The sequence below is a fragment of the Pteronotus mesoamericanus genome, unplaced genomic scaffold (assembly GCF_021234165.1).
Source record: "Pteronotus mesoamericanus isolate MK-2021 breed Mesoamerican mustached bat unplaced genomic scaffold, CSHL_Meso_final scaffold_165, whole genome shotgun sequence".
Classification (NCBI taxonomy): domain Eukaryota; kingdom Metazoa; phylum Chordata; class Mammalia; order Chiroptera; family Mormoopidae; genus Pteronotus; species Pteronotus mesoamericanus.
This window is the reverse complement of record NW_026555307.1, coordinates 9,607,733-9,631,295: the sequence shown is the minus strand read 5'-3', so window position 1 is coordinate 9,631,295 and position 23,563 is coordinate 9,607,733. Positions and strand designations below refer to the sequence as shown.

The window sequence follows — 23,563 nt, the reverse complement described above, 5'->3', positions numbered from 1 at the left end:
TGCTGGACAGAGCTGGAAGGAGATCCCCGCCCCTGGGTTCCCATTGGGCCAGGAGGACTTTGGGCCACGCCCCTTTGCCAGAGTCCGGCCCACAAACCCCAATCCTTGGCCAGAGGTAAAGTGGGTGGGGAGGAGCACAGAAGGAGTGTCGGGGTGTCCAACCTGGGGCTCGTGTGGCCCAGGATGGCTGTAAATGTGGCCCAACACAAAATCGTAAATTTAATTAATTAAACGCTTTTTTCCCCCTCTTCCGTTTTCTTGTTTGTGTTTTTAATGTGTGGCCTAAGACAAGTCTTCTTCTTCCAGTGTGGCCCAGAGACTCCAAAAGGCTGGACACCCCTGGAAGGTAGTTGTCCTCTCTCCACATCCGAGGTAAGAAAGGGGCCGTCATTCTCCCATTTCACAGAGAGCAATCTGAGTCTCTGAACGGGGAGCCCCTGTTGATGTCATACAGCAGTTGGGATGTGCCTAGGTCTTTGGATTTTAAAAAGCAAGGCCTCTGAGCCAGGCAGCCTGGATTCAAGTCCCACCCTTGCCACTCCCTTGTGTGACCTTGGATAAGTCACTTGTGTCCCCATGCCTTAGATTCCCCAACTGGTAAAAAAAGATATTAATAGTACCTACCTCACCGGGCTGCTGCAAGGATTAAATGAGATCATTTATTGACAGCACTTAGAACCAATGCATAGTAAATATTATGAAAGTGTTGCCATTATTATTATTATTATAAAAACTGATGAGGCTGGAATAATAGCCATAGCAGGGCATTTTTGTGTGCATGTTGCATTTCAGGCCTGAGCTAGTATCTTTTTACTCCATCTCAGTTAGTTTTCACAACAATCCTGCTATTTTTCACATGGTTTACAGAAGGAAATAAAAGTGTGTGGTCCTTACCGTATATAGTTTTAAGGTCACAACTAGAATAAGTGATGTAGTTCTTACAAGAATATTGTGAAGTCAGTACTCTTACAGTGACCATTTCACAGATAAGGAAAGCTGAACACGGAAAGCTGGAGTGGCTTGTCCCAGGTCACACAGGGGCTGAGCTCCGGGTTTGAGCCCAGAGCTTGCATTCTTAACCATTCTGCTTTACTGTCTCTATATTTGCACAATATCTTCTAATTATAGCAAAAACCCACTTCCCCAGGGCCAGGCTCTGCACCGAGTTCTAACCTTCCCTCCTCACAGGGGCCACCTGAACCACTGAGAGTCACTAGCTGGGCCACCACTTTATGTAGATGAGTCCCCTGGGCTTTGTAAATAGAAGAGTCCTGAGAGGGGTAGCCAGCTTCCTCCTGGGAGCTCGCGAGGAGGGGCTCTACAGTTCCCTAGAACAGGCAGCTGTGGGGTCTGGAGGCCTAACGTGGAAAGCTACACATACCTGGGCTTTCTGCCAGACACGCAACTTCATGCCTCCGGGCCTCAGTTTCCTTGTCAGTCAACTGGGCTACTTTTGAATAGCACCCCCCAAGGGGTCATGGGAAGATTCAATGAGGAAACCAACTAGAGCCTACCACATGGTAACTGATTGATACGGGAATCTATTAAAATTATTATTACTAACATGTAATGGTATTTATTGTTATACAAAACAGCATCTTTCTGGTCAATAAAATTACATATAAAGTGTTAAATGTATAATAGGTTGCTAGGTGTTACATAGTTAAATATTGATATGTTGATATAATTGTAATATATAGCATAAAATATTATAATACAGGGTCTGGCACAAATAACGCCCCTTTTTATTACATAAAAATCTTTTATTACGAAATCATGAGCATGTAATTCTGTAACATAACAATATCACACTCAAGTGCACCGCATGACATTTTAGGTGAAATGTGCAAATTGCTGCCCATCTCATGCGAGTCGTTCACGTACCCTACCAACCACACGCAATGTCGTTACTTCTGCCAGACCCTGTATATAGCATATAAGTTTGTACCATATTGTTGAATTATATAATGCCTAGTTATATAATTATATATTTAGGTAAATGTAATTATATAGTACAATACAGTAATGTATTTATGTGTTATACATTCTATAATATACACGTATATTAAATATTAAGTTTTTCCTTAGAATTTTATATGTAATAAAAATTATTCTGTCATTGTGCTTTACATCATAAGATATTAATAATGTTTCTTTTTTTCAGTCATCATTATGTGTTTTAAGACCCACCCATGATAGCACTGGCTGGGTAGCTCAGTTGGGGGTTTGATCCTTGGTCACGACACATACAAGAATCAACCAGGCCCAGGCCAGGTAATTGATTTAATTAGAGCGTTATCCTGACACACCAAGGTTGCGGGTTTGACCCCTGGTCAGGGAATATACAAGGAACCACCAATGAATGCATGGATAAGAGAAACAACAAGTTGATGTTTCTTTCTCTCTAAATTCAATCAATTAAAAAAAAGAACCAATAAATGCATAAATAAGTAGAACAACAAATCTCCCCCCCACCGCCATCTCTAAAATCAATTAAAAAAAAAAAAAGACCTAAGACCCATGCCCTAGCCTGTGTGCCTCATTTAGTTGGGTGTCATCCCAAACCAAATGAAAGGTCACAGGTTCAATTCCCAGTCAGAGCACATGCCTGGGTTTTGGATTCAATCCCCAGTCAGGATGTGACAAGAGGCAACTAATGGATATTTCTCTCCCTCTTTCTCTTCCCTTCCCCTTTCTCTAGAATCAATAAAAGAAAAAAAACATTTTTAATAAATTAATTTATTTTTAAAAAGACCCACTCATGATGCTCTGTGAGCTCCTTGTCTGTGCCTGCAGGACTCCTTGGTGATTGTACCCTTCTGTTTATCTATCCACTCCCCTGGGGTGGACACCCAGGCTGTCCCCAGCTCCCCCAAAATAACATTGCTGCAAACATCCTTGTTTATGTCCCCTCATGGAACTGAGTTGAGGGGGAATGTATTTTTATGTACCCGCAGGAGCTAATTGCAGGATGACAGCTCCATGTCACAGTTAATTAGACTAAGTAGTGTTGAGTGGCCCCTGGGAATGGCTGCCCACTTTAGGTATAAAGGTTCCTAGGTCCCTACATCCCCGACCTCCCCTTGACAGTTTCCAGCCTCTAATTTTTGCCAGACCAATTGGATGACTCACTGTTGCTTTAATTTGCCCTTCCCTGATCAGTTACCAATAATTTCCAGCATCTTCTCAGATGCCTCTCAGAGTTTTGCATTTCTTCATCACCTGCCCATACGGCTGAGAGAGAGAGACAGACAGCACATCATGGAGAGCACAGCTTGAGACCTGAGACGAGAGAAAGGGAAAGAAGCAGGAAGAGGAAGAGATACAGAGAGAGGGCCTGAAACTATGGTGTGTCACGTCTTGGAAAGGCTAGAGAAAGGGCTCTGTGCTTGTCTAAATGTTCTGGTGTGAAAAAAACATCATGATGACTTCATTCAGTGAAAAAAAGAAAAGAGTAAAAATATACTTCTAAGAGAGTTTTGGTTGAATTGACTAATACACTGAGTTTGACAGAATCATATTAATTACTATGACCCATTTACTCTTCTCTTGGGTAAGTACCCTACAGAACTGTACACTTTAATACTCATCAAAAGACAGTGTTAGAATGTTTACAGCAGCAACATTCACACCAGTCCCAAACTGGAGACAAAACAAATTGATAGATAATTCATAGAGTAGTCACACAATGAAAGATTATATAGCTTTTAAAAAAAAAGCAATAAACTACAACCGAACAGAATAACATGGAAATGTCACAAAAACATGATATTTAATAAAAGAAGCCAGACACAATAAATTATTCATTTATATACAGCTCAAAACCTGGCAAAAGTACTCTGCTATAATTCAGGCTGGTGGTTAAGTTTTCGGAGATAGCCCTGGGAAGGAGTTTCAGGAGGTTGGTAGGGGATAGAAATGCTCTATTTCTTGACTTGAGTGATTTTCACATAACTATGCTGTTTGTCATAGTTCACCAATCTAAACACTTAGTTTGTGCTCTTTTTTATATGTCAATTAAAAAATATGTGAAGCGTGACGATTTAGGTAAAAGAATAAAATGTGCATACTCAAAAGAAAAGTGTGTTTTTATAAGCACATATTCATCGATCCAAATAAACGCACAGCTAACACATGGAGTGAAACCCAAGGATATGTGACACTGGCCACCCCTGCCTAAGACGTACAGTAGGATGGGGAGGAGGCTTCCAGAGGGTTCACCTCCATCTCTAATGTTTTCATAATAAGATAACAGTCTTTAAGATTGTGCAAGGATTTGCCCTGACCAGTGCGGCTCAGTTGGTTGGGCAACTGGCCCACGAAACAAAGGGTCTCCCGTTGATTCCTGGTTGGGGTATATGCCTGGGTTGTGGGTTCAGCCCCCATCAAGGTGCATGGGGGTGGCCGATGGATGTTTCTCTCTCAAATCGACCTCTCCCTCACTTTCTCCCTTCCCTTCTCTCTAAAAATAAATTTAAAATCTTAAAAAAAAAGATTTTGTAAGAATTAATTGAATTAATATTTTAAAAGCCCTTAGAATAGTGTGTGGTATACAGTAGGCACTACATAAGCATTGTTATAATAAAAGTAATAAAGTGAAAATGTTTTATGGGGTACAAATGGTGTTAATAAACTAGGAATAAGAGAAACGTAAGAAAAATACAAAATATTATGTCTGTAACTTTCCATTCAAACCTTTGTGCATTGTCCTTACAGAAATACAGACTTTTCTTTTGAATGTGTTTTTACATAAATGTGTCATGTTAGGCTTTTTTTTTTTTTTTAAAAACTGCTTTTATTGAAGTATGAAAATGACAGAACAGAGAATCACGGGTCTAGAGACAGAAAGATGGGGGAGATAGAGAGAGAGCCCGCTGGGTGACTGGGGGTGGGGGCCAGCAGCTCCGGAAACCTCAGCCTGAAGGGATCCCCATGTTGGGGGAGGGGGAAACTTTGGTCTCTCCCCAGCTTCTTCCTTCCCCCTGGCCTGGGGCTGGGTGGGGAGGGGCAGTTCCTCTTTCCTTCCCAAGCACTGAGGAGGCCTCAGCTCCCAAGGGGCTAAGAAGCTGGAGCCTTGGTGAGGGGGAGGAGCTGAGCCAGACTCTTGCAAGACCCCCTCCACGTTCCACCCCACCCCCAGGAAGCATGAACAGGAAAGACTGCAAGAGGTGAGAGGACCCTCCAGGAGACGGGGTGCACTCAAAGGCCCTGGGCCGCCCACTGTGTGGGAAGGCTGGAAGGCACTAACCAGTTGGTAGGGTGTGAGGTCCCTCCGGGAGCAGGGGCAGGAGCAGTGGGCAGGAGCAGGTGGAAAGATGCTTCAGGGAGTCCAGAGCTAGCCAGGGCTGGGGGCTCTTCGTATAAGAGTCTAGTTATGCTCTCTCTGGAGCTGGAACTGCTCCAGATCCTCTTCTCCCCACCCCCGCCTTCATCCTAACTCCCTAAGCTGGGCACTCTGTCCTCCCTGCGGTCTTCCTGGTTCCCCCTCACAGTCACTTGCTGTCCCCTGAACTGGAAGCTCCAGGCTCCTGCAGAGCCCTGCCCCCAGGGATGGGAGTGTGAGGCAGGGCAAAGCGGCTCCCCTGTCTCCTGGACCACCCCTGGCTGCTTCAGATACCACAGGGGGCAGGCAGTCTGCAGGTAAGGGCCTAGCAGCTGACTATAGCAGCAAGTTCTGGAATAGGCTTCTATCATCTGGGCAAGCCAGCCCTCCCGTCCTCATAGGATGATGATTGTTGGCTTCCTAACCTGGGCAGCTCCAGCCTCCTTCAGCGTGTCTCTGATGGACAAAGGGGTCCCCTCCCCATAACATCCAACAGTTTAGTGGTTGAGACCCAGTTGCCTCATTTTCTGGCTGTGTGACCTTAGGCAAGTCACTTAACTGCCCTGTGCCTCATTTTTTTCTTGTCAATAAAATAATCATAGTCCATCCTAGAAGGGTCACTTAATTGCTCAGTGAGACTCTAGACCTGTAGTTCTCAAGCTTGAGGGCTTATAAAACACAGTTTGCTGGGCTTATCTCCAACTTTTCTGATTCTTTAAGCCTGGGGTGGGGCCTGAGAACTTGTATTTATATGAAGTTCCCAGGTGCTGATATTTGTGTAAGTTGGAGACCTTGCTTTGAGAGCCACTGATCTAGGTAGGTGTTCACCCCTCTGCTGAGGACATATTTGGTACTCAATAAATGCCAGCTGTTACTCAACAACATTCAATACCTTGGGTGAGCCAGGAACATGGCAGGCCATTGTTCTAAGGATCTCCCAATTTCTGGTTCCATGCCCCAGGCCTAGCTTTAGCCAGCTCCATCACTTTCTCTCTCTGCATCTTAAGTTCAACTTCCCCACCTCTGGCCACTTAATAACCTGAGCAGACTATGTCCCTTACCTAGCACTTTTGAAGAACAAGGCATTGAATATTCATAGCAGATTCCTGGGGAAGGTCAAATGAGGACCCTCATTTTTCATATGAGGAAACTGAGGGCCAGAGAAATTAAGTAACTAGCATAGCCACACAGCCAGCATACATTTCTCTAACCTTGTTTTGTTTATCTTGTGGAAGCCAAGGCTGTTTTGCCTGGATTCTGTTCCCTCCTCCCTCCATCATCCCTGTCTCTCCATTATAGTCTTTCCCCAACAGGAACACCAGCCTCCACCCTCAAGCCTTGGGGAGGCACAAGGCAGAGTGAAGGTTATTTTTAAACTGAAACTGTCTCAGCCCCTAGGACCCCACCCAGTTCTGAGAGCTCCAATATTTTCTCTCTAGACTCCAAATCTAGGGACTTAAGGGGGTAGCTAAGACTCGAGTCCTACAGAAGGGCTGGTTTGATGGAGGGGTCAAGGTAGGGGATGGAATCTCAGGGGTCCGCTGCTCTCAGGAGGGCTGGGGAAAGAAGGCCTAGTGTTGGAGAACAAAGGGGGAATTCTGAGGAGTCTCCCTGAAGGCACAATCTACTATGATTCCCCTGGGTAGGACAGGATCCCGGTGGTCTTTGCCCATGATTTCCTTTAATATCAGGAGTAATCTTAGGGTTCTGCCAACATGAAATGTCTCCCATGATGCCTTGGGATTGAACAGTCAAAGGGAATTTGGGGGCAACACCTGGAGGGTATTTTAATTCACTGGAGGGTCATCTCCCATGATTCTCGGGGCGGTGGGTGGGGGGTGGTTCAGGGTAGTCTTGAGGGTATTTTCCTGATTCCCTGAAGGAGACAGGAGTAATTCTTGGAGAAGACTCCCATGGTCTGAAATACTCTGGAGGTTTTCTCCCATGAGTCCATGGGAAGTCAGGAGTAACCCTGGGATTTTGCCTTTGGGGCTTTGGGGTCAAGAAGGATTCTAAGGGCCTGTCTGAAAGAAGGGGCTCCCATGATTCCCTAGGGGGGATGCCCACAGGAAGTCTCACCAGGAATGCCCAGGAAAAACAGGAGGACGAGGTCGGCCCCGACCGGCCCGTCGCCATAAGACATGCCCTAGTCCCCGGGAAATCAGCAAGATCATGGCTTCCATGGCTCTGGACATGCTGAAAGAGGGTGGCTGCAGTGAAGATGAACTACTGGAGAAATGCATTCAGTCCTTCGGTGAGTGTCTCCCTCCCTGGCCAGCCTTCCTAATCCTAAAGGTGGACCAAGCATCCACCTCTTTCTAGGCCTCAGTTTCAGGGGTTATAACATGGAGTGTGTGGAATGAATCTCAATCACTACAGAGATAAGAGAGACATCTGCATTTCTCTTTCTTGAGATGTGAGAGAGAGGTGGTTTGATAATATTTCCATCTTCAATATGACTTGCTAGGCACTGTGCTGGTTCAGGCATAGTATAGACCAGGAAACTGAGGTACAAGGAGGCCAGGTTCTTTGCCCAAGTTCATGCAGAGAGTTAGGAGTAGACCTGGGGTTTGAAACAGGCAGTCCACTGGCTGTAGAGACTGCAGTTCATGGCCTGGGAACCCTTCTGACAGAATCCTTTTCTTCTCTGCCCCTAGACTCAGCTGGCAACTTGCGCCATGGGGACCACATTCTCAACATGGTACTAGCCATGCACAGTTGGGTGCTGCCTCCTGCCCACCTTGCTGCCCGTCTGCTGACATTATATCCTTCCAGGGCTATGAACAGTGCGTAGAGGGCAGAGGGCAGAGATGTGAGAGTCTGAGCTATGGGGACAAGATGAGCAGGCAGGTTTGTGATGCTGGATATCAGAGCCTTAACCAGAACTCAAGTACCAGGAGGCCACAGGGAACACACAGGAGCTGAGGCGGCTGCAGATCTGTCACCTGGTCAGGTAAGGCTGGGCCAAGGCCTCCATACCCATGACCCAACACCCTCATCCTGCTGCCCCCTAACACCTCCCAGAGACTCCCCCAGCCCAGTTTCCCACAGACCTACAGAGCCCTGCTCCCCCAAATCCCACTTTCAGACACCCTCGTTTGTTTGTTAAGACCCTCCTACTTCTGCACCTTAGAACTCTCACCTTTTAGAGACCCCTAACCTGATCCCATAGACCCTCTTACCTGGTGCCCAGACACCTCTAGTTCTGATCCCTAAACCCCACCTCCCACACACTCCATCTAGCTTCTAAGACCGCCCTCAAGCTGTTCCCCCAAAATGAGGTCCCCTGAAACCATCCGCATTATCTTGCTACCTAGCAATACTACTTCCAAGAGATCCCCCTAGTCTATCTCCCATTGATCCACCAGTCTGTGTTAAGAGGCCCTCAATCCTAATCCCAGAGGCTGTGCCAGCCTGGTGTCTCTCTGAAACCTGACCTTCTAAAGATCTCCCAGCTCAGCACCTAGAGATTCCTCAGCCCAAGAGACCCCTTTTAGAGACCTTCCCCACACTCAACCTCATCCCACCATCTCTAAACCACCCTCAGGTACTGGCTGACCCAGCACCCTGAGACAGTGCACCAGGAGCCCCAGTTAGAAGAGGTTATAAATCGCTTCTGGGCCACTGTGGAGCAGGAAGGCACTTCAGCACAGAGGAGCCTGAGAGACTCCTCCAATCTGTGAGTCAGCCCCTCCCCCTTCCCTCTCCACTCCACCATCTCCCTCCATATCCCGACATTCTCCACACTGAGCCCCTCCAACATCCTGCTTTTCTTTGCCCCCAGCCTGAGCCCTGGTGGCCCTGGCCCCCCACCCTCCATGAGCAGCCCAGGTCCAGGCAAAAAGTGCAAAGTGTCCTTGCTTTTTGACCATCTGGAGGCAGAGGAGCTGGCTCAGCACCTCACTTACCTGGAGTTCCGGTCCTTTCAGGCTATCACGGTGAGGACCCTCCTCTCTCCAGAGAGGGAGAGCTTGCGGTGGGGCGGTACCTGGCTGGGGTCAAGGAGGACTGAGAGGACCCCAGCCTGGACATCAGGCAGGGATCTCAAACTCTCAAACTTGGCACTAGGAAAATGAGTTAAGCTGGCTGAGCACAGAGCTCCTGGGTTCAAATCCATCAACCCCTTCTTACCTGTGTAACTTTGAACTTGTCCCCTCTCTGGGACTCAGTTTTCTTATTTGTAGAAATGGAGGTCATAACACTTCATTGGCTGGCTGGGAGAATTAAATTAATACGTCCATTTAAAAATTGCTTGTCGCAATGCTTGGCACATAGTAACTGCTAAAAATAGGATCAGTGTCTGGTCCAGAGTAAATGCTATCATGTTTTACCTACCCAAATGGTAATTTCATGTGGTTCAAAATAATGTGTTAATTATTGCAATCCTCATTTCAAGGAGAGTTGGCAATCTGGTTTTTTGTTTGGTTTGTTTTATACTTTAGTTAAATTTATTTTTAAATTACAGTTGACATACAATATTATATTAGTTTCAGGTGTACAACATAATGATTAGACATATACCTTACAAATTGATCACCCTGTTGGGATCTGGTTTCTTAATGTGAAAATTTCCTGATCGTACACACACATGCACATGCGCACAGAGCAGTGCATGTGGGTATGGAATGTTGACCCCTTGAGCAGAACAAATAGAAATCCATTTCATGTCCTCTTCATCATCCTTCCCTTTGCTGACTATATAGCAGATAGGTAAACAGTTAAAAACAACAGACTGGGTTCCCACCCTGACTCAAGCTTATGTGATCCTGAGCAAATTTCTTATCCTCTCAATACCTCATTGGCCTCATCTCTAAAATGGGAATAATATAGTAATCACTTCATAGAGTTGATGTGACGGTTAAATTAGTTAATATGACAAAGGACTCAGAAGAGTGCCTGGCTTTATTTAAACGTTTCTCCTCAGATGGGAATGGGCCATAGTGATGTCAGGGACATGTGACAGCCAGGCTAGGATGCATAGGAGGTCATGACTGCTAGGGGGATGGGAGTGTGAGGGGCAGGGCCTGAGTGCCACCAGCCTACCCTGATGCCCATTTCACTCCCCAGCCCCAGGACCTGCGCGACTACGTTTTACAGGGCTCTGTGCAGGGCTGCTCGGCTCTAGAAGGATCTGTAGGTCTCAGCAACAGCGTGTCCCGCTGGGTGCAGGTCATGGTGCTGAGCCGCCCAGGGCCTTCGCAGCGCGCACAGGTGCTAGACAAGTTCATCCACGTGGCACAGGTGAGGCCCTCCTCATAGCTCTGCTCGCTTTGTGGGCACTTGCACCCCTTCAGTTCCAGCTGTCATTCATGGTGATGATGTCACCATGCCGTAGCCATGCTCGGACACATCGCACCCCAACCCTGATGCCGCCGCCCAGGTGTCAGTCCTGTGGTTCTAACCTGGATTGTGTCAGCTCTTTTTATTTAATTAATTTATTTTTTAATTTTTAGAGAGAGAAAAAGGGAGGGCGGGGGAGGAGAGGGACGTGATTTGTTGTTCCACTTATTTATGCATTCATTGGTTGATTCTTGCTCATGCCCTGGCCTGATGGAGCCCACAACCTTGGAGTATCAGGTCAAGCTCTAACCAACTGTGCTGCACAGCCAAGGCCCAACCGTTCTCCCTTGGCCTTTAAATCACCACTTGGAACCTGCCCTGGCCCCACCCCCTGGTCCTAAACTTGACAGTTGACTACATCTCTCCTGGCCCATCTTCCAAGCCCTGTACCCGAATAGTTTATCTCCAGGGCAATGAAGGTGTCTCTTTCATGCACCTCTGCGTCATCCTCCACCCCAGTTCCTGTGCCCCAGCGGCCCCTTTGTGATTGTGCCTGCATCCCCTCCCCTCACGTCCTCTCTCTCCCTGGTCCCGCCCCGTGCATCAAGCCCCAAGAGCCAGCAGATACATTCTGTCCCTCTGGAGAAAAGGGAAGCCCTCCTTCCCCCAGCGTGGCCACGCCCCTCTGCATACTTCCTTGCAGACCGCGCCCTTCCTCTGGCTTCTCCCACCCTATTGCTTCCCAAGCCTGGCCCCTTACACCGGCAGTTCTGGTGCCTGCCTGGGGTCTCCTGGGTCTGAGCATCTGCCACTCCTCCCCGATTCACTTTCTCCCAGAAGCGACCTGTGCCCTTCCAACTTGGAAAAGGGGAGAGAGAGAGGCCATTGCCCCTGATGGCCAGCTGACCCCACACCCGTCTCATGACTATCTGACCCCTCCATATCACTCTGGCCCCTTTCACCTCTGCCTGGTTTCTAACTCCTGACTTCTTGTCTCGCCTCATCTGTCTGACTCTCAGAGCAGTTGGACCTCCAGGTGCCTGACAGCCTGACATCTGTCTGAATCCCCCACACCTGACACCCATCTATCTAGTCCAATGCTCCATACTGCGTGACTCCCTCCACTTTTTTCTAACCTCACATTAGTCTATCACCTTCCAAACCTTCGTGTAATGCCTGCATACCTGCTGTGACCCACTCCTGCCTGACACATCTCACCTATCTGATGTCCACACTGGCCGGCACCACACATGCCTGAGACCCCAACCTCAACTGGGATACTCTCAACTGAGATGTTGTCATCTGAACCTCCAACTTGGCTGTGCTCCATGTGACACTCATCACCTCTGCATTGCCCTCCCTTCCTAGAGGCTCCACCACCTGCAGAATTTCAACACACTGATGGCAGTCACTGGGGGCCTGTGTCATAGTGCCATCTCCAGGCTCAAGGACTCCCACGCTCATCTGAGCCCTGACAGCACCAAGGTGAGGTCCCACTACTCTCCCCAAAGTTCCAGTGGTCCTGAACCTCCACTTTTTCCCAAGCCCCTCCATCCCTGCCCTGGGCCCTGGAGCTACCTTGGGACCTTACTTGTCCAAATCCAACAGACCCCAGGCTCTGTCCTCTTCACCCATCAATCCATCATGCCAACACCTCTTACTCTCTGTGTGTCCAGCAGGACTGGATAGACAGATGAAAGAGATGCTAGTGGAGAACTTCAGTCTAGATGGGGAGTACAGTGATGCCCCCAGGAGTGTCAACATTTGAGCCTCCCATGGGAGGAGTATGGGATGGGATGTCCTGGGACTGTCTGGGAAGAGTGAGTCATTCATGAGCCTGATGTGTGGCTGAGGTCAGGACATGGCAAGAGATGCCCAGGGGGAGATCCAGGTGAGCCTTGCAAGCTGGACTAAGGTGGCTGGCTTTATTCAGAGGGCACTGGGGAGCTAGGGAATCTTTGAGAATGATGGCAGCATCCATGATTGGATTTGGGTTTTGGAAAAATCACTCTTGCCTAGGGAATGAGAGATGGGGACCCAAGAGGAAGGGCAGTTTTGAAAGATGCTGATGGCAATGTGGGACATGGAGGGGCTCAGGGTGGTGTCCAGAATAGCATTGAGCCTCTGGGGGTCAGGAGCCCACACAGGAGGCTGCTAGGATACACTCCTTGAGAGGGGCTAAGAGAGCAGAACCTGCTTTCCCAATAACATGCCACTGCCCCTCCCACACAATGTGGCCTTCCACACAGGCTCTGCTGGAGCTGACTGAGCTGCTTGCTGCCCACAACAACTACTCCTGCTATCGCCGAACCTGGGCTAGCTGCACAGGCTTCCGGCTGCCTGTGCTGGGTGTGCACCTCAAGGACCTTGTGTCACTGTATGAGGCACAGCCAGACAGGTTGCCTGATGGCCGCTTGCACCTTCCCAAGCTCAACAGCCTCTACCTGCGGCTGCAGGAGTTGGCCGCCCTCCAGAAGCAGCACCCCCCCTGCAGTGCCAATGAGGACCTGCTGCATCTGCTCACGGTGAGCTGCCCTGCTCAGGCTGGGCTACCTGAGGCTGAGCCTGGAGTACTGAGATTTAGGGTTCTGGGTGGTTGACAGGTTGCAGGACCAGGAGAGACTAACTGCTGGGATGTGTGGGCTTTGAAACCAGAGTTTCTAGGGTTTATTTGTTCTAGGTGTGTGGCCTTGGGCAAGCTACTTAACCCTTTGACTTCAGTTTCTTTATCTGCAAAATGGGAATAATAATAGGACCTACTTCAGAGAGTGGTTGAGAAGAATCAATTGATAATATAATTCACATAAAGTGCTTAAATTAGTATCTGGAACACAGTGAGCTCTATGTAAATTATACATTTTTTCCTCCCATTCTCCCAGCAACTCAAGTATACATTGATCTCCAGAGTTGCTTTGGGCTTTCCCACTTCTGAACTCCAAGGTTCTCAGTTTCTCATGTCACTAGTCCAAAATCCCAAGCTTTAACATATCCAGGAATCTAAGCATAAAGCTGGTAATAAGCATTGATCAGTTACTCTGAGCCAGGCACCATGCAAAACACTCTGTAGAGAACACTTCATTCCATCTGCATAACTCCAAAGTGGGGACTCTTACCATGCCTATTCTACAGACTGGGAAACCAAGGACCATGGAGGTGAGGTCACTTGCCCACTGCCCCACAGCAGTAAATCCTGGATCTGAAGCTGGGCAGGCCAGCTTCAGAACCTATGTGTAACATAAGTGAATCATTACACTGTGTTTTAAGACTGGAAGTGTGGGATTCTGGAAAATACATATGTAGAGTGGTGGGCAAAAGTAGGTTTACAGTTGTGAATATGCAAAACACAAAGTTTATTCTTGTAGTATTATTAGTTATTGTATTATTTGTATTACAGCTGTAAACCCACTTTTGCCCCCCTCTGTATATATTCTAATATTCTAAGGAGGACCAGTTGCATAATTTGCAGGGCACAAGTATGGGGCTCCTCGATCCAAATTCTAAAGAATTTTAAGACAGTGATGGCAGAGTATTAAACAAAGTGAGGGCCTTCCTGTGTGGGGCCTCCCTGTGAAGCTAGACTCGCCCTAAGATGTGTGACACTGAAGGCCCAATGCTTTGCTGACTCTAAAAAGCCATCAGCCCAATTATTTACTGAGCACCCACTGTGAGTCTGGCACTACTTTAGGCACTTAGGCTCACAGCAGTGAGCAAGTCAGAAAAAAAGGTTGCTGTTCTTGTGGGGCTGACAATCCTAGTGGGGGAGACAACCCATAAAACAAAGCAAATAAGTAAATCATATGGCCCTTTAGATGATAAGTGCAATAGAGAAAATTAAGGCAGAAAAAGGCATGGAAAGGGGCAGGGGTTTGTGATTTTAAATAGGATCAAAAAAAGCCTCAGCGAGAAAATGGCGTATCTGGACCAGGGGACAGGTGCTGTAAAGAGTGAATGGGTCTCCTCAGTGGGAGAGAAGACCCTAGGGGTCCCCAGAGAAGAGGGGGATTTTGGGAATAGGGAGAGTATGGGGGCCCAGGCAGGTCATGGGCTGTAGGTAGGAGGATGGACACAGAGGGTCTGTAACACTGTGCCCACCCCCAGCTTTCCTTGGACCTCTTCTACACAGAGGACGAAATCTATGAGCTTTCTTATGCCCGGGAGCCTCGCTGTCCCAAGAGTCTGGTGAGTCCCGACCCCTGATCTCTGACCTCCAGCCCAAGTTTATACACTGACTAACTGTGCCCCGCTGTCCCTGCCCCAGCCACTCTCCCCCTTCAAAGCACCCCTGGTGGTGGAGTGGGCCCCAGGCGTGACGCCCAAGCCCGACAGAGCAACCCTGGGTCGGCATGTGGAGCAGCTGGTGGAGGTAAGGGGGAAACCGGTCTGGCTGCTGGGGCCCAGGAAGGAGGCTATCTGTACGGCTCTGACCTTGAGGAGAGGCTCTAGGTCTGAGGGGAGCATGACTTGGGCTTACTCCCCACTTCCCATGCTCTTCTGAAGTCCGTGTTCAAGAACTATGACCCTGAAGGCCGAGGAACCATCTCTCTGGAGGACTTTGAGCGACTCTCAGGCAATTTCCCCTTCGCCTGCCATGGGCTTCACCCACCCCCTCGCCAGGAGTAAGTGCTTTGACTTTTGGGTCCCCCAAAGACAAGGATACCAGGGTTGCCAGGACACCGGGGTCTGGGAGAAAGGGGCCAGTCATGATGAAGCAAGGTTTCTGTCCCCAGGAGTGGATCCTTCAGTCGAGAGGAGTTGACAGAGTACCTGCTCCGGGCTAGCGCCATCTGCTCCAAGCTGGGCCTGGCCTTCTTGCACACCTTCCATGAGGTCACCTTCCGCAAGCCCACCTTCTGTGACAGCTGCAGTGGTTTTGTGAGCACTTGGCCCACTATCACCCTTGGGTCCCCTGTACTAAGTGTCCTAGCTCCTCACAGTTTGGGCTCAGAAGCCAACCCTTTCCTGGAACAGTCAGTCCCCAAGTCCCAAAGAATCCCCAAATTCCAGAAAATCCTTCAGCCTCAGATAATCCCTGTATTTCATAATGCACCCTAAACATTTGGATATTCGCTACATCTGGATAATTCTAAGTCAGATAGTGTAACTAACACCCAAATCCCAGATGACTTCCATGCTAGATAATTGCCAAGGCATGGATAATACCTAAAATCCTATTTAATATACAAGCCCAGGTAGATTATCTCCAAACAATCAATCTCCAAGTCTTTAGACTCTAGATAATTTTCAAATGTACTCTCAAATTATGGATAATGGACAAACCTCTCAATCTTCAAACCGAGGCTAATTTACAGTCCTTGTACTTCCCAAATTTGCTTTTCATTCATTAAATATTTATTGAGCCCCTCCTATGTGCCAGCACAGTTTTAGGCTTGGCGGGGGGTGGTGTGTGTGTGTGTGTGTGTGTGTGTGTGTGTGTGTGTGTGTGTGATGGGGATGCAGGAGGCATAGCAGGAAATGCAACAGACACAATCCCTGCCCATATATTTCCAAATTTGACCCGATTCTAATAGCCTAGATGACTCTCCAAACTTGAGAGCACCCCCAAATTCCTTTAATCCTCAAATCTCACATAAGCCTCTAACCTTAAGAATTTCCAAAACGTTGGATGGTTTCCACACTTCCAAACAGCCCCTGCCCCATCCACAGTCCTCCCTCTGCTAGCCTAGGTTACCTATTCTGCTTTCTCTTCCCAGCTCTGGGGTGTCACCAAGCAAGGCTACCGCTGTCGGGGTGAGTGGGGGACCAGTGACAGGGGACGGAACTCAGGCCTTGTGGATTGGGAGATTGGGGACATAGGCTGGGCCTTTGGCCATTAACTGCTGCTTTTCACCAGACTGTGGGCTGTGTTGCCACAAACACTGCAGAGACCGAGTGAAGGAAGAGTGTAAGAGACCAGGCGCCAAGTGCAATATGAGCCCCCCAGGAGCTCCCGTCCCACCCACACCAATCCCTCATGCCAGCTGTGGTAAGACCCAGGGTGGGTGTAGCAGTCCTGGGAAGAGGGCTTGGGGGAATAGGAGTTAATCCCAAGGTCGTGAAGTCCTTCCCACGATATCCACATTCCTCCCACCCATACCCCACAAACAGGCTCTGAGGACAGTCCTTCCTACACACTCTCCCTGGAACCTGAGACAGGATGCCACCTTCACCATGCTTGGACCCAGACAGAGCCCCTACTCCCTTCCTGGGAACCTGAGTCGGTGAGGAAGAACTGCCCCCTTCCCCCATCTGGATACAGGGAGGCCAACCCACTTGCCTGGGGAACCCAAACAGATTTGGGGGAGCATAGCAAAGTAAAAATGTGTAAAAGTCCTTAATTACTTGGGTAGGAGAGTATAGATCCTGGTTAATTTTTAATGTTAGAAAAGTAGAAAGTACAGTATGTTGCGGGAGAGAAGGGGTAGTCTCTAGTAGAACAGAAAAAGGATGTTAGGGAGAAAGAAAGAAAACAATAAGATGGCAAGAATAAGGTCAAATATATCAGGAGCTACAATAAATGTCAGTGGAATAGACTCCACTTTTTTTTTTTAAACTTATTTTTAGACAGAGGGGGAGAGAAACATCAATGTGTGGTTGCTTCTCACGCATCCCCTACTGGGGACCTGGCCCACAACCGAGGCATGTGCCCTGAGAATCGAACTGGCGACCCTTTGATTCACAGGCTGGCACTCAATCCACTGATCTGCACCAGCAAGGGCTAATTCCACTTTTCAAAGGCAGAGAGATCAGACTGGGTTAAAAAAAAAAAAAAAAAAGTCCCCAGGAGACATTCATTCATCCACTTAGGTCTGATGAGGTACTGCTCCTGGCAGTGAAATGTCTCGTGGACACTCCAACCCCCCATATCTTCCAACCATCAATGTCTTCCTCCTTCCAGATCCCCTTCCCAACGACGGCCTCACCACCCATCCAGTCCTCCAAGCCGAATTCCTAGACATTGCCTTGGTCTCTTCTCTCATTCCCTCTCCACAGAGCCAGTCCCCAAGTCATGTCATTCGGCCTCCAGCAGAACTCCCAAAGGGATCACCTCCTTTGCATCCACACTGCCTTCGTTGAAGCATCCATTATCTCTTAACCCCAAAAGAAAGTTATGAAAATTATCTTCTTTTGCATCACAGTAGCTAATAATCATACACTACCTTTTCCCACACGTAGTGTGCAGCTCCATGTTGGATACATTTAAACTTAGACATTATCTCACCAACTCCTTAAATCTCCATTTTACAGATGAAGAAACTGAGGCTCAGTGAGGTTAAGTTGCTTGCCCAAGGTGGCAGGACTCAAACTCAAGTCTGTCTGCCTCTAAAGCAGAAGCTTCTGACCAATACGCTACACTGATGGTCAGCGTGGGTCAGGAGTGGGAGGGGATAGGTTGGGAAGAGTTCCAAACTCTGTGGTTCCAGAGATGAGAGAGAAGGCTAGGGAAGGCGAGAAATGGGGTGGAAAGGGAAGCCTGTGAACACCTGAGTCAGATAATGCGGCACCATTTCATTCAGGGTAGAACCCAGAGTCCTCACTATGGTCCATTCCACACAGTATGCCCCTATTACTTCCCGCCACTTGCCCCCTCACTCATCCTGCTTCAGCTATGTTGGCCTGTGAACATGCCAAAAATACTCGTACCTCAGGCCCTTTGTACCGGTTGTACTCTCTGCCTGGAATGTTCTTCCTCAGAGGCCCATATGACTCTCTCAGTGAGGCCACCTGTCACCACACTCCAAGGTGCAATCTCCCCACTGTACTGATCCTATCTTTCTGCTTTATTTTCCTTCAAAGTCGTTTTCTCATCTGGCAAACTATTCATTTTGCCTTTTTCTCTTGTTGAGTATCTGCCCCTCCTTACCAGATATGTCAGTCCAGGAAAATGGGGTTTTCCTTATTTGCACCTTTCACTGCTTTACCCTCGGGGCCTAGAAGAGGGCTCGCACATGGTGGGTGCCTGATAAATGTTTGTTCAATCCCTGCATGTCTCCTTCCCCGTGCCCACAGGAAGGGAAAGATGTGCTGCTGAAGAGCAAAGGACTTTGTGGGTCAGAGCACCAGGGGCCTGTTTAGACCCAAAGGACAGACCCCTCTACTACTCTTCAAATTCATGAACCCCTTAATCTGACCCCCACAAAGACCGGTCCTATAGCTGTTATAAATTAAATTTATTTTCAAGAGAACACGGTCCTTGGTGTTAAATAGTAGATGGGGGGAGGACATTTGGGGCCCCAGGAACATGGTTTGTGGGGCCTCATTATCAGGTCCCAAGAAAAACCATCAAATTGACTCCCCAGAAATTATCAATGGTGTCAGCAATGCATAGAGGACACCTGCCCCAGCTACCAGTCCTTTATTTCTTCTTCTTCTTGCGGCCCCAGCCCTGGCGGCCTGACTTCCGACTGCCTCCATCCTCTCTTCTGCTCTGCCAGCTGGGCATGGGAGCCTCCAACTCATTTGGGCGGCCCCCTCGGTCTGGCATGTTGCCCATAAGCACCTGAAAGTTAATTAGATTTGAGTTTCAGAGAAGAAAAGTATCTTGGACACATTTAAACTTAGACATTATCTTACCAACTCCTTAAATCTCCATTTTACAGATGAAGAAACTGAGGCTCAGTGAGGTTAAGTTGCTTGCCCAAGGTGGCAGGACTCAAACTCAAGTCTGTCTGCCTCTAAAGCAGAAGCTTCTGACCAATACGCTACACTGACGGTCAGCGTGGGTCAGGAGTGGGAGGGGATAGGTTGGGAAGAGTTCCAAACTCTGTGGTTCCAGAGATGAGAGAGAAGGCTAGGGAAGAAGGCCCAGAGGGCGAAGGGAAGAGCATGAGGTTAAAAAAGGAAGGGCAGGCTTCTGGTCAAGATGGCAGTGTAGGCAGACATGGCTTGCCTCTTTGCACAACCACATCAAAATCACAACTAAAATATAGAACTGTAACTCAGAGCTGTCAGAAATCGAATTGAATGGAAGTCTGACAACTGCAGAATTAAACTATTTGAAAAAATAATGAAAGACAACTTCCCTAATTTGATGAAGGAAAAAGACAAGCAATTCCAGGAAGCACTGAGAGTCCAAAACAAGATGGATGCAAAGAGGCCCACTCCAGGACACATCATAATTAAAATGCCAAAGGTTAAAGATAAAGAGAGAATCTTAAAAGCAGCAAGAGAAAAGAAGTTAGTTATCTACAGGGGAGTTCCCATAAGACTGTCAGCTGACTTCTCAAAAGAAACTTTGAAGGCTAGGAGGGATTGGCAAGAAATATTCAAAGTTATGAAAAGCAGGGACCTACAGCCAAGGTTGCTCTCTCCAGCCAAGGTATCATTTAGAATCAAAAGACAGATAAAGAGGTACCCGGACAAGAAAAAACTAAAGGAGTTCCTCATCACCATTATTACATGAAATGTTAAAGGGACTTATTTAAGAAAAAGAAAATCAAAACTATAAACAATAAAATGGCAGTAAATACAAATCTATCAACAATTGAATGTAAAAACAAACTAAGCAAACAAAAAGAACAGAGACAGAATCATGGATACAGAGCATTTTGATGGTTGCCAGATGAGATGGGATAGGGTATGGGGGAATGGGTGAAGAAGTGGCAGGATTAAGAAGTACAAATAGGTAGTTAAAGAATAGCCATGGTGCTGTAAAGTACAGTATGGGAAATGGAGTAACCAAAGAACTTCTATACATGACCCACGGACATAAACAACAGTGAGGGGATTGCCTGACGGAGTGGGAGGTGCTGGATGGAGGGGGGCAAAGTGGGAAAAATTGGGACAACTGTAATAGCATAATCAATAAAATGTAATTTTTAAAAAAGGAAGGGCAGATGTTAACTATTTGGGTACAATGGGTAGGAGGCTCTGGGGGCCTGGATTGGTGGAAAATACAGGACTGGAGCTTTCAAACTGGGTTCCAGGGGCCTTTGTAAAAGGGAAGTAAAAGTGAGAGTGATGGCAAAGGTCCAAGTCCCCACCAATAGTAACAAGGAAGGACATCTTATCTTACGTCTATTTCATAGTTGGGCTTTGTATAACATTTCCAGAAATTCAGTGTTTTTTCCCTAAATATCCATCACCTGTGCATCACCTATAATATTATTTACTGACCATATTTCCTTAAAGCAAATACATTTTTTCTTTAATTTTACTTCACTCTTTGCTGTGCTAGACTTTACTCCCTAATATTTTTTCACATAAGACTATTTAAACAGCAAGGTATGAGGCCAAATACATAATCATTTAAAGAGAGTATTTCTGCTTTAAAAATGGCTAGAAATTAACAACATAGACAGGGGGAGGAGTTTAAGCCAAAGCTGGAAAGGTGGGTGGCAGGATTAGTTAGACTTTGTTTTGAAGAGGCACTAGGAAGCCATAGGAGGGTTTTGAGCTGGAGGCAGGGTATGTCCAGATTTCTGAGTTAGAAATATCCTTCTAACTTCCATGTACAGAGGATAGATTAGAGGTTATAAATCCAGAGGCGGGAACACAAGCAGGAGAGGATGAGGCTGAGCCAAGGTAGAGAATGAAAAGCCAGTTTGAAGGCCAAAAATGCTGGGGCCCTTCCCCACCCCTAGGTGCCCACCTTGTTGATGGCACAGGAGGTTCCTCGGCGGGCAGACTTGCTTGTGGCTGGGACAAGACGAGACATGTCAGCTCGGGCAGCCAGGATGTGTGCAACGGAGACATCCGTTTCTGGGGTCAGAGCCTCTCGAATTGGGATCAGCACTGCCTTCATGGCCTCCCCTTGGGCCTGGGGGGTGGGGTTTGAGAGGACATGGAGAAGGTGCCTAAGAGCCAGCCAGTCAAGGTGGGATCTCTCATTTTGGAAGAATTTCTTCCTCACTCAGGTCCTCTAAATAAGGGGTGTAGCTCTGATGACACTCCCAACTCAGAGCTGGGGATTCTAGAATGCCTAGGCCCCTGGAATCTAGAATGCCCTGGAAGCCCTGAGATTCTAGAGCCTCAACTTCACAAGATTCTACTATGTCCTGGGCCTCAGAACCTGCAAGAGGATAATATTCCTGGACCTAACTCCTCCTCCCGGCAGGGGTAGCTCCCACCATTGGGCGCCCCTGCTCTGCCAGGGTCCTATGCCCACACCTTTGCCCGATCACTCCAATAGAATGCAGATGTTGTGAGGTCCAGGCGCTTAAGGAGGAGGCAGCGTCGGCAGCAGTACTGACCTCGCAGGGCTTGACACAGAGATTCCAAGGCTTCCTGGAGAAAAAGGTCTTGGTCATGCCAGGGACTCCCTCTCCTTCCCATCTCTGAATGAGGACATTATTCGCATACAGCCATACACAGTCTTACCCATCTGGGTGCGTCCAGCGGGGAGCTGAGAAGGGGCTGCAGGGCCCCTAGGGGCAGGAAAGGCAGCAGCTCTGAGACCTGATGAGAGAAGGAGTCTGAGGCAGACTGGACTGCAAGAAACTGGAAGAACTCTCCGGGGACCCCAGTTCTCCACAAGACTGAGGACCTAGGCCACGGAATCAAGAATGGCAGTCACAGCTCTAGAAAACAGCAGTGGCTAGGGCATACTCCTCCCAGAGCTTCTTTTAGAGAAAGGGCTCTCCCCCTGCAAGGAAGGTGGGGTGAACCAGGTGCGGAGAGGGCTCTCGCTCTCTACCTTGGTATGCAACTCCCGCAGCAGCCCGCTGGCGAGAGTCCCCAGCGTGGGCCTGGGCAGTCCCAGGGCTTGGAGAATAAGGACCAGCTCCTGAACCATGCCAGCCCCCTCCGCTGCCCCTTCCCCACCGGGTGGGGGCTCCGCTGGGCTGGGATCTGTCCGGGGATGCAAGCGGAGGAGGCGGGCAGCTTGGAGCTCTGTGCAGAGAAAGCCTGAAAGTGGAGAAAGGGAGAGGTGAAATCTAGGAGCGCTACCAGCCCACCCACCTGGGTCAAAAAGCTCCAGCAGCTTCTAAAACTCCCGCTTTCTAGTTCCGCCCACCTAGAACCCTACATCTGGGTCCAGAATAATCTCCACCCACTTCGAGACCCAGTCCGCTCCTCGAATTCGAACCTCCCCCCATCTAAGGACCACTTTCTACGCTCCACCTAACCCAGCCCACTTGAGCTTCAAGACCCTCCCATCAAAATTCTAATCCTGCCCAGCTCAGAGCCCTAAATCCGTCCCAAGGTCCTGACCCCACCCACCACGGCCCCCTCGCAGGCCTCTACATTTTGACCACGCCCCTTCGGGAAAAGTCCTGGCTCCACCTCAAAGTGCTTAGCCCGCCCGATCTAGAGGCTGAAGCCTCGCCCACTTCCGCATCCCGGGCAATCCCCTGCTCACGCAGCAGGCGCAGGCACGCTCCCGGCTCCCGCAGCGAGGTCGCACAGTGTTTACCGCAGAGTGCGCGGTCCGGGCAGTGCAGCTGCTGTAGCAGGCCGGCCAACTGTCGCAGAAATTCCTCCTCAGCGCTGTGGCCTGCGGGAGGCGGGAGGCTTAAGGGCTCGGTGGGGACACCCGGGCTCCTCACCGGTGGACCTGCCGCTCCATACATACCTTCGCCGGCGCTCAACGCCTCCGCGCCCTCCCCTCGCTCCAGCTCCAAGGCACCCAGAGTCGCCAGCTCCTCAGCCAGCCGCACGCACAGCGCCCTGAAGTCTGGGCACGATGGGCCCCGCGCCACCGCCCCCAAAGAGTCCTTATACCTGTGGTGGCGCCAAGGCAAGGACAGGGGGCGGGAGAAGTAATAAGAATTTCTGAGAGCAAACCTGTTCCTTCCAGCACTGCCCCCAGTGACCCTGCGCGCTCCTTACCCCAGGGCCAGCAGGTCCCGGGCCACAGCGGCCCCCTCCTGTGAATAGGCCCTTGCCCCCTCCATGGAAACGGTGTCTCTTGGCCAGGCGCGCGCCCCCTACCGGTCGGCGGGAGGCCCCACCCAGGGATCGGCGGGCGACTCGTCTACTGCAGCGTAACCGACCAATATCCTGCTCTCGCCAAGGGCCTTA

The 23,563-nt window shown here is 48.9% G+C and overlaps 2 protein-coding genes across 2 annotated transcripts; one reads left to right on the top strand and one right to left on the bottom strand.

The window, feature by feature from the left end:
- Positions 1-5,034: 5,034 nt before the first annotated feature.
- Positions 5,035-17,697, top strand: RASGRP4 (RAS guanyl releasing protein 4). Its single transcript, XM_054588904.1, has 17 exons — positions 5,035-5,168; positions 7,393-7,577; positions 7,981-8,111; positions 8,215-8,276; positions 8,871-9,002; positions 9,150-9,261; positions 10,391-10,564; positions 11,972-12,088; positions 12,853-13,128; positions 14,702-14,782; positions 14,862-14,966; positions 15,101-15,219; positions 15,331-15,475; positions 16,315-16,351; positions 16,455-16,586; positions 16,709-16,821; positions 17,499-17,697. The coding sequence occupies exons 1-17, from the start codon at positions 5,146-5,148 to the stop codon at positions 17,553-17,555; spliced, it is 2,001 nt and encodes a 666-aa protein (XP_054444879.1). The 5' UTR covers positions 5,035-5,145; the 3' UTR covers positions 17,556-17,697.
- A 1,038-nt stretch (positions 17,698-18,735) lies between these two features.
- FAM98C (family with sequence similarity 98 member C) lies at positions 18,736-23,437 on the bottom strand. The gene is made up of 8 exons (XM_054588902.1): positions 23,372-23,437; positions 23,115-23,263; positions 22,902-23,036; positions 22,236-22,447; positions 21,920-21,997; positions 21,710-21,826; positions 21,192-21,359; positions 18,736-19,100 (listed from the first exon to the last, which is right to left on the bottom strand). The coding sequence occupies exons 1-8, from the start codon at positions 23,434-23,436 to the stop codon at positions 18,957-18,959; spliced, it is 1,068 nt and encodes a 355-aa protein (XP_054444877.1). The 5' UTR covers position 23,437; the 3' UTR covers positions 18,736-18,956.
- Positions 23,438-23,563: the final 126 nt, after the last annotated feature.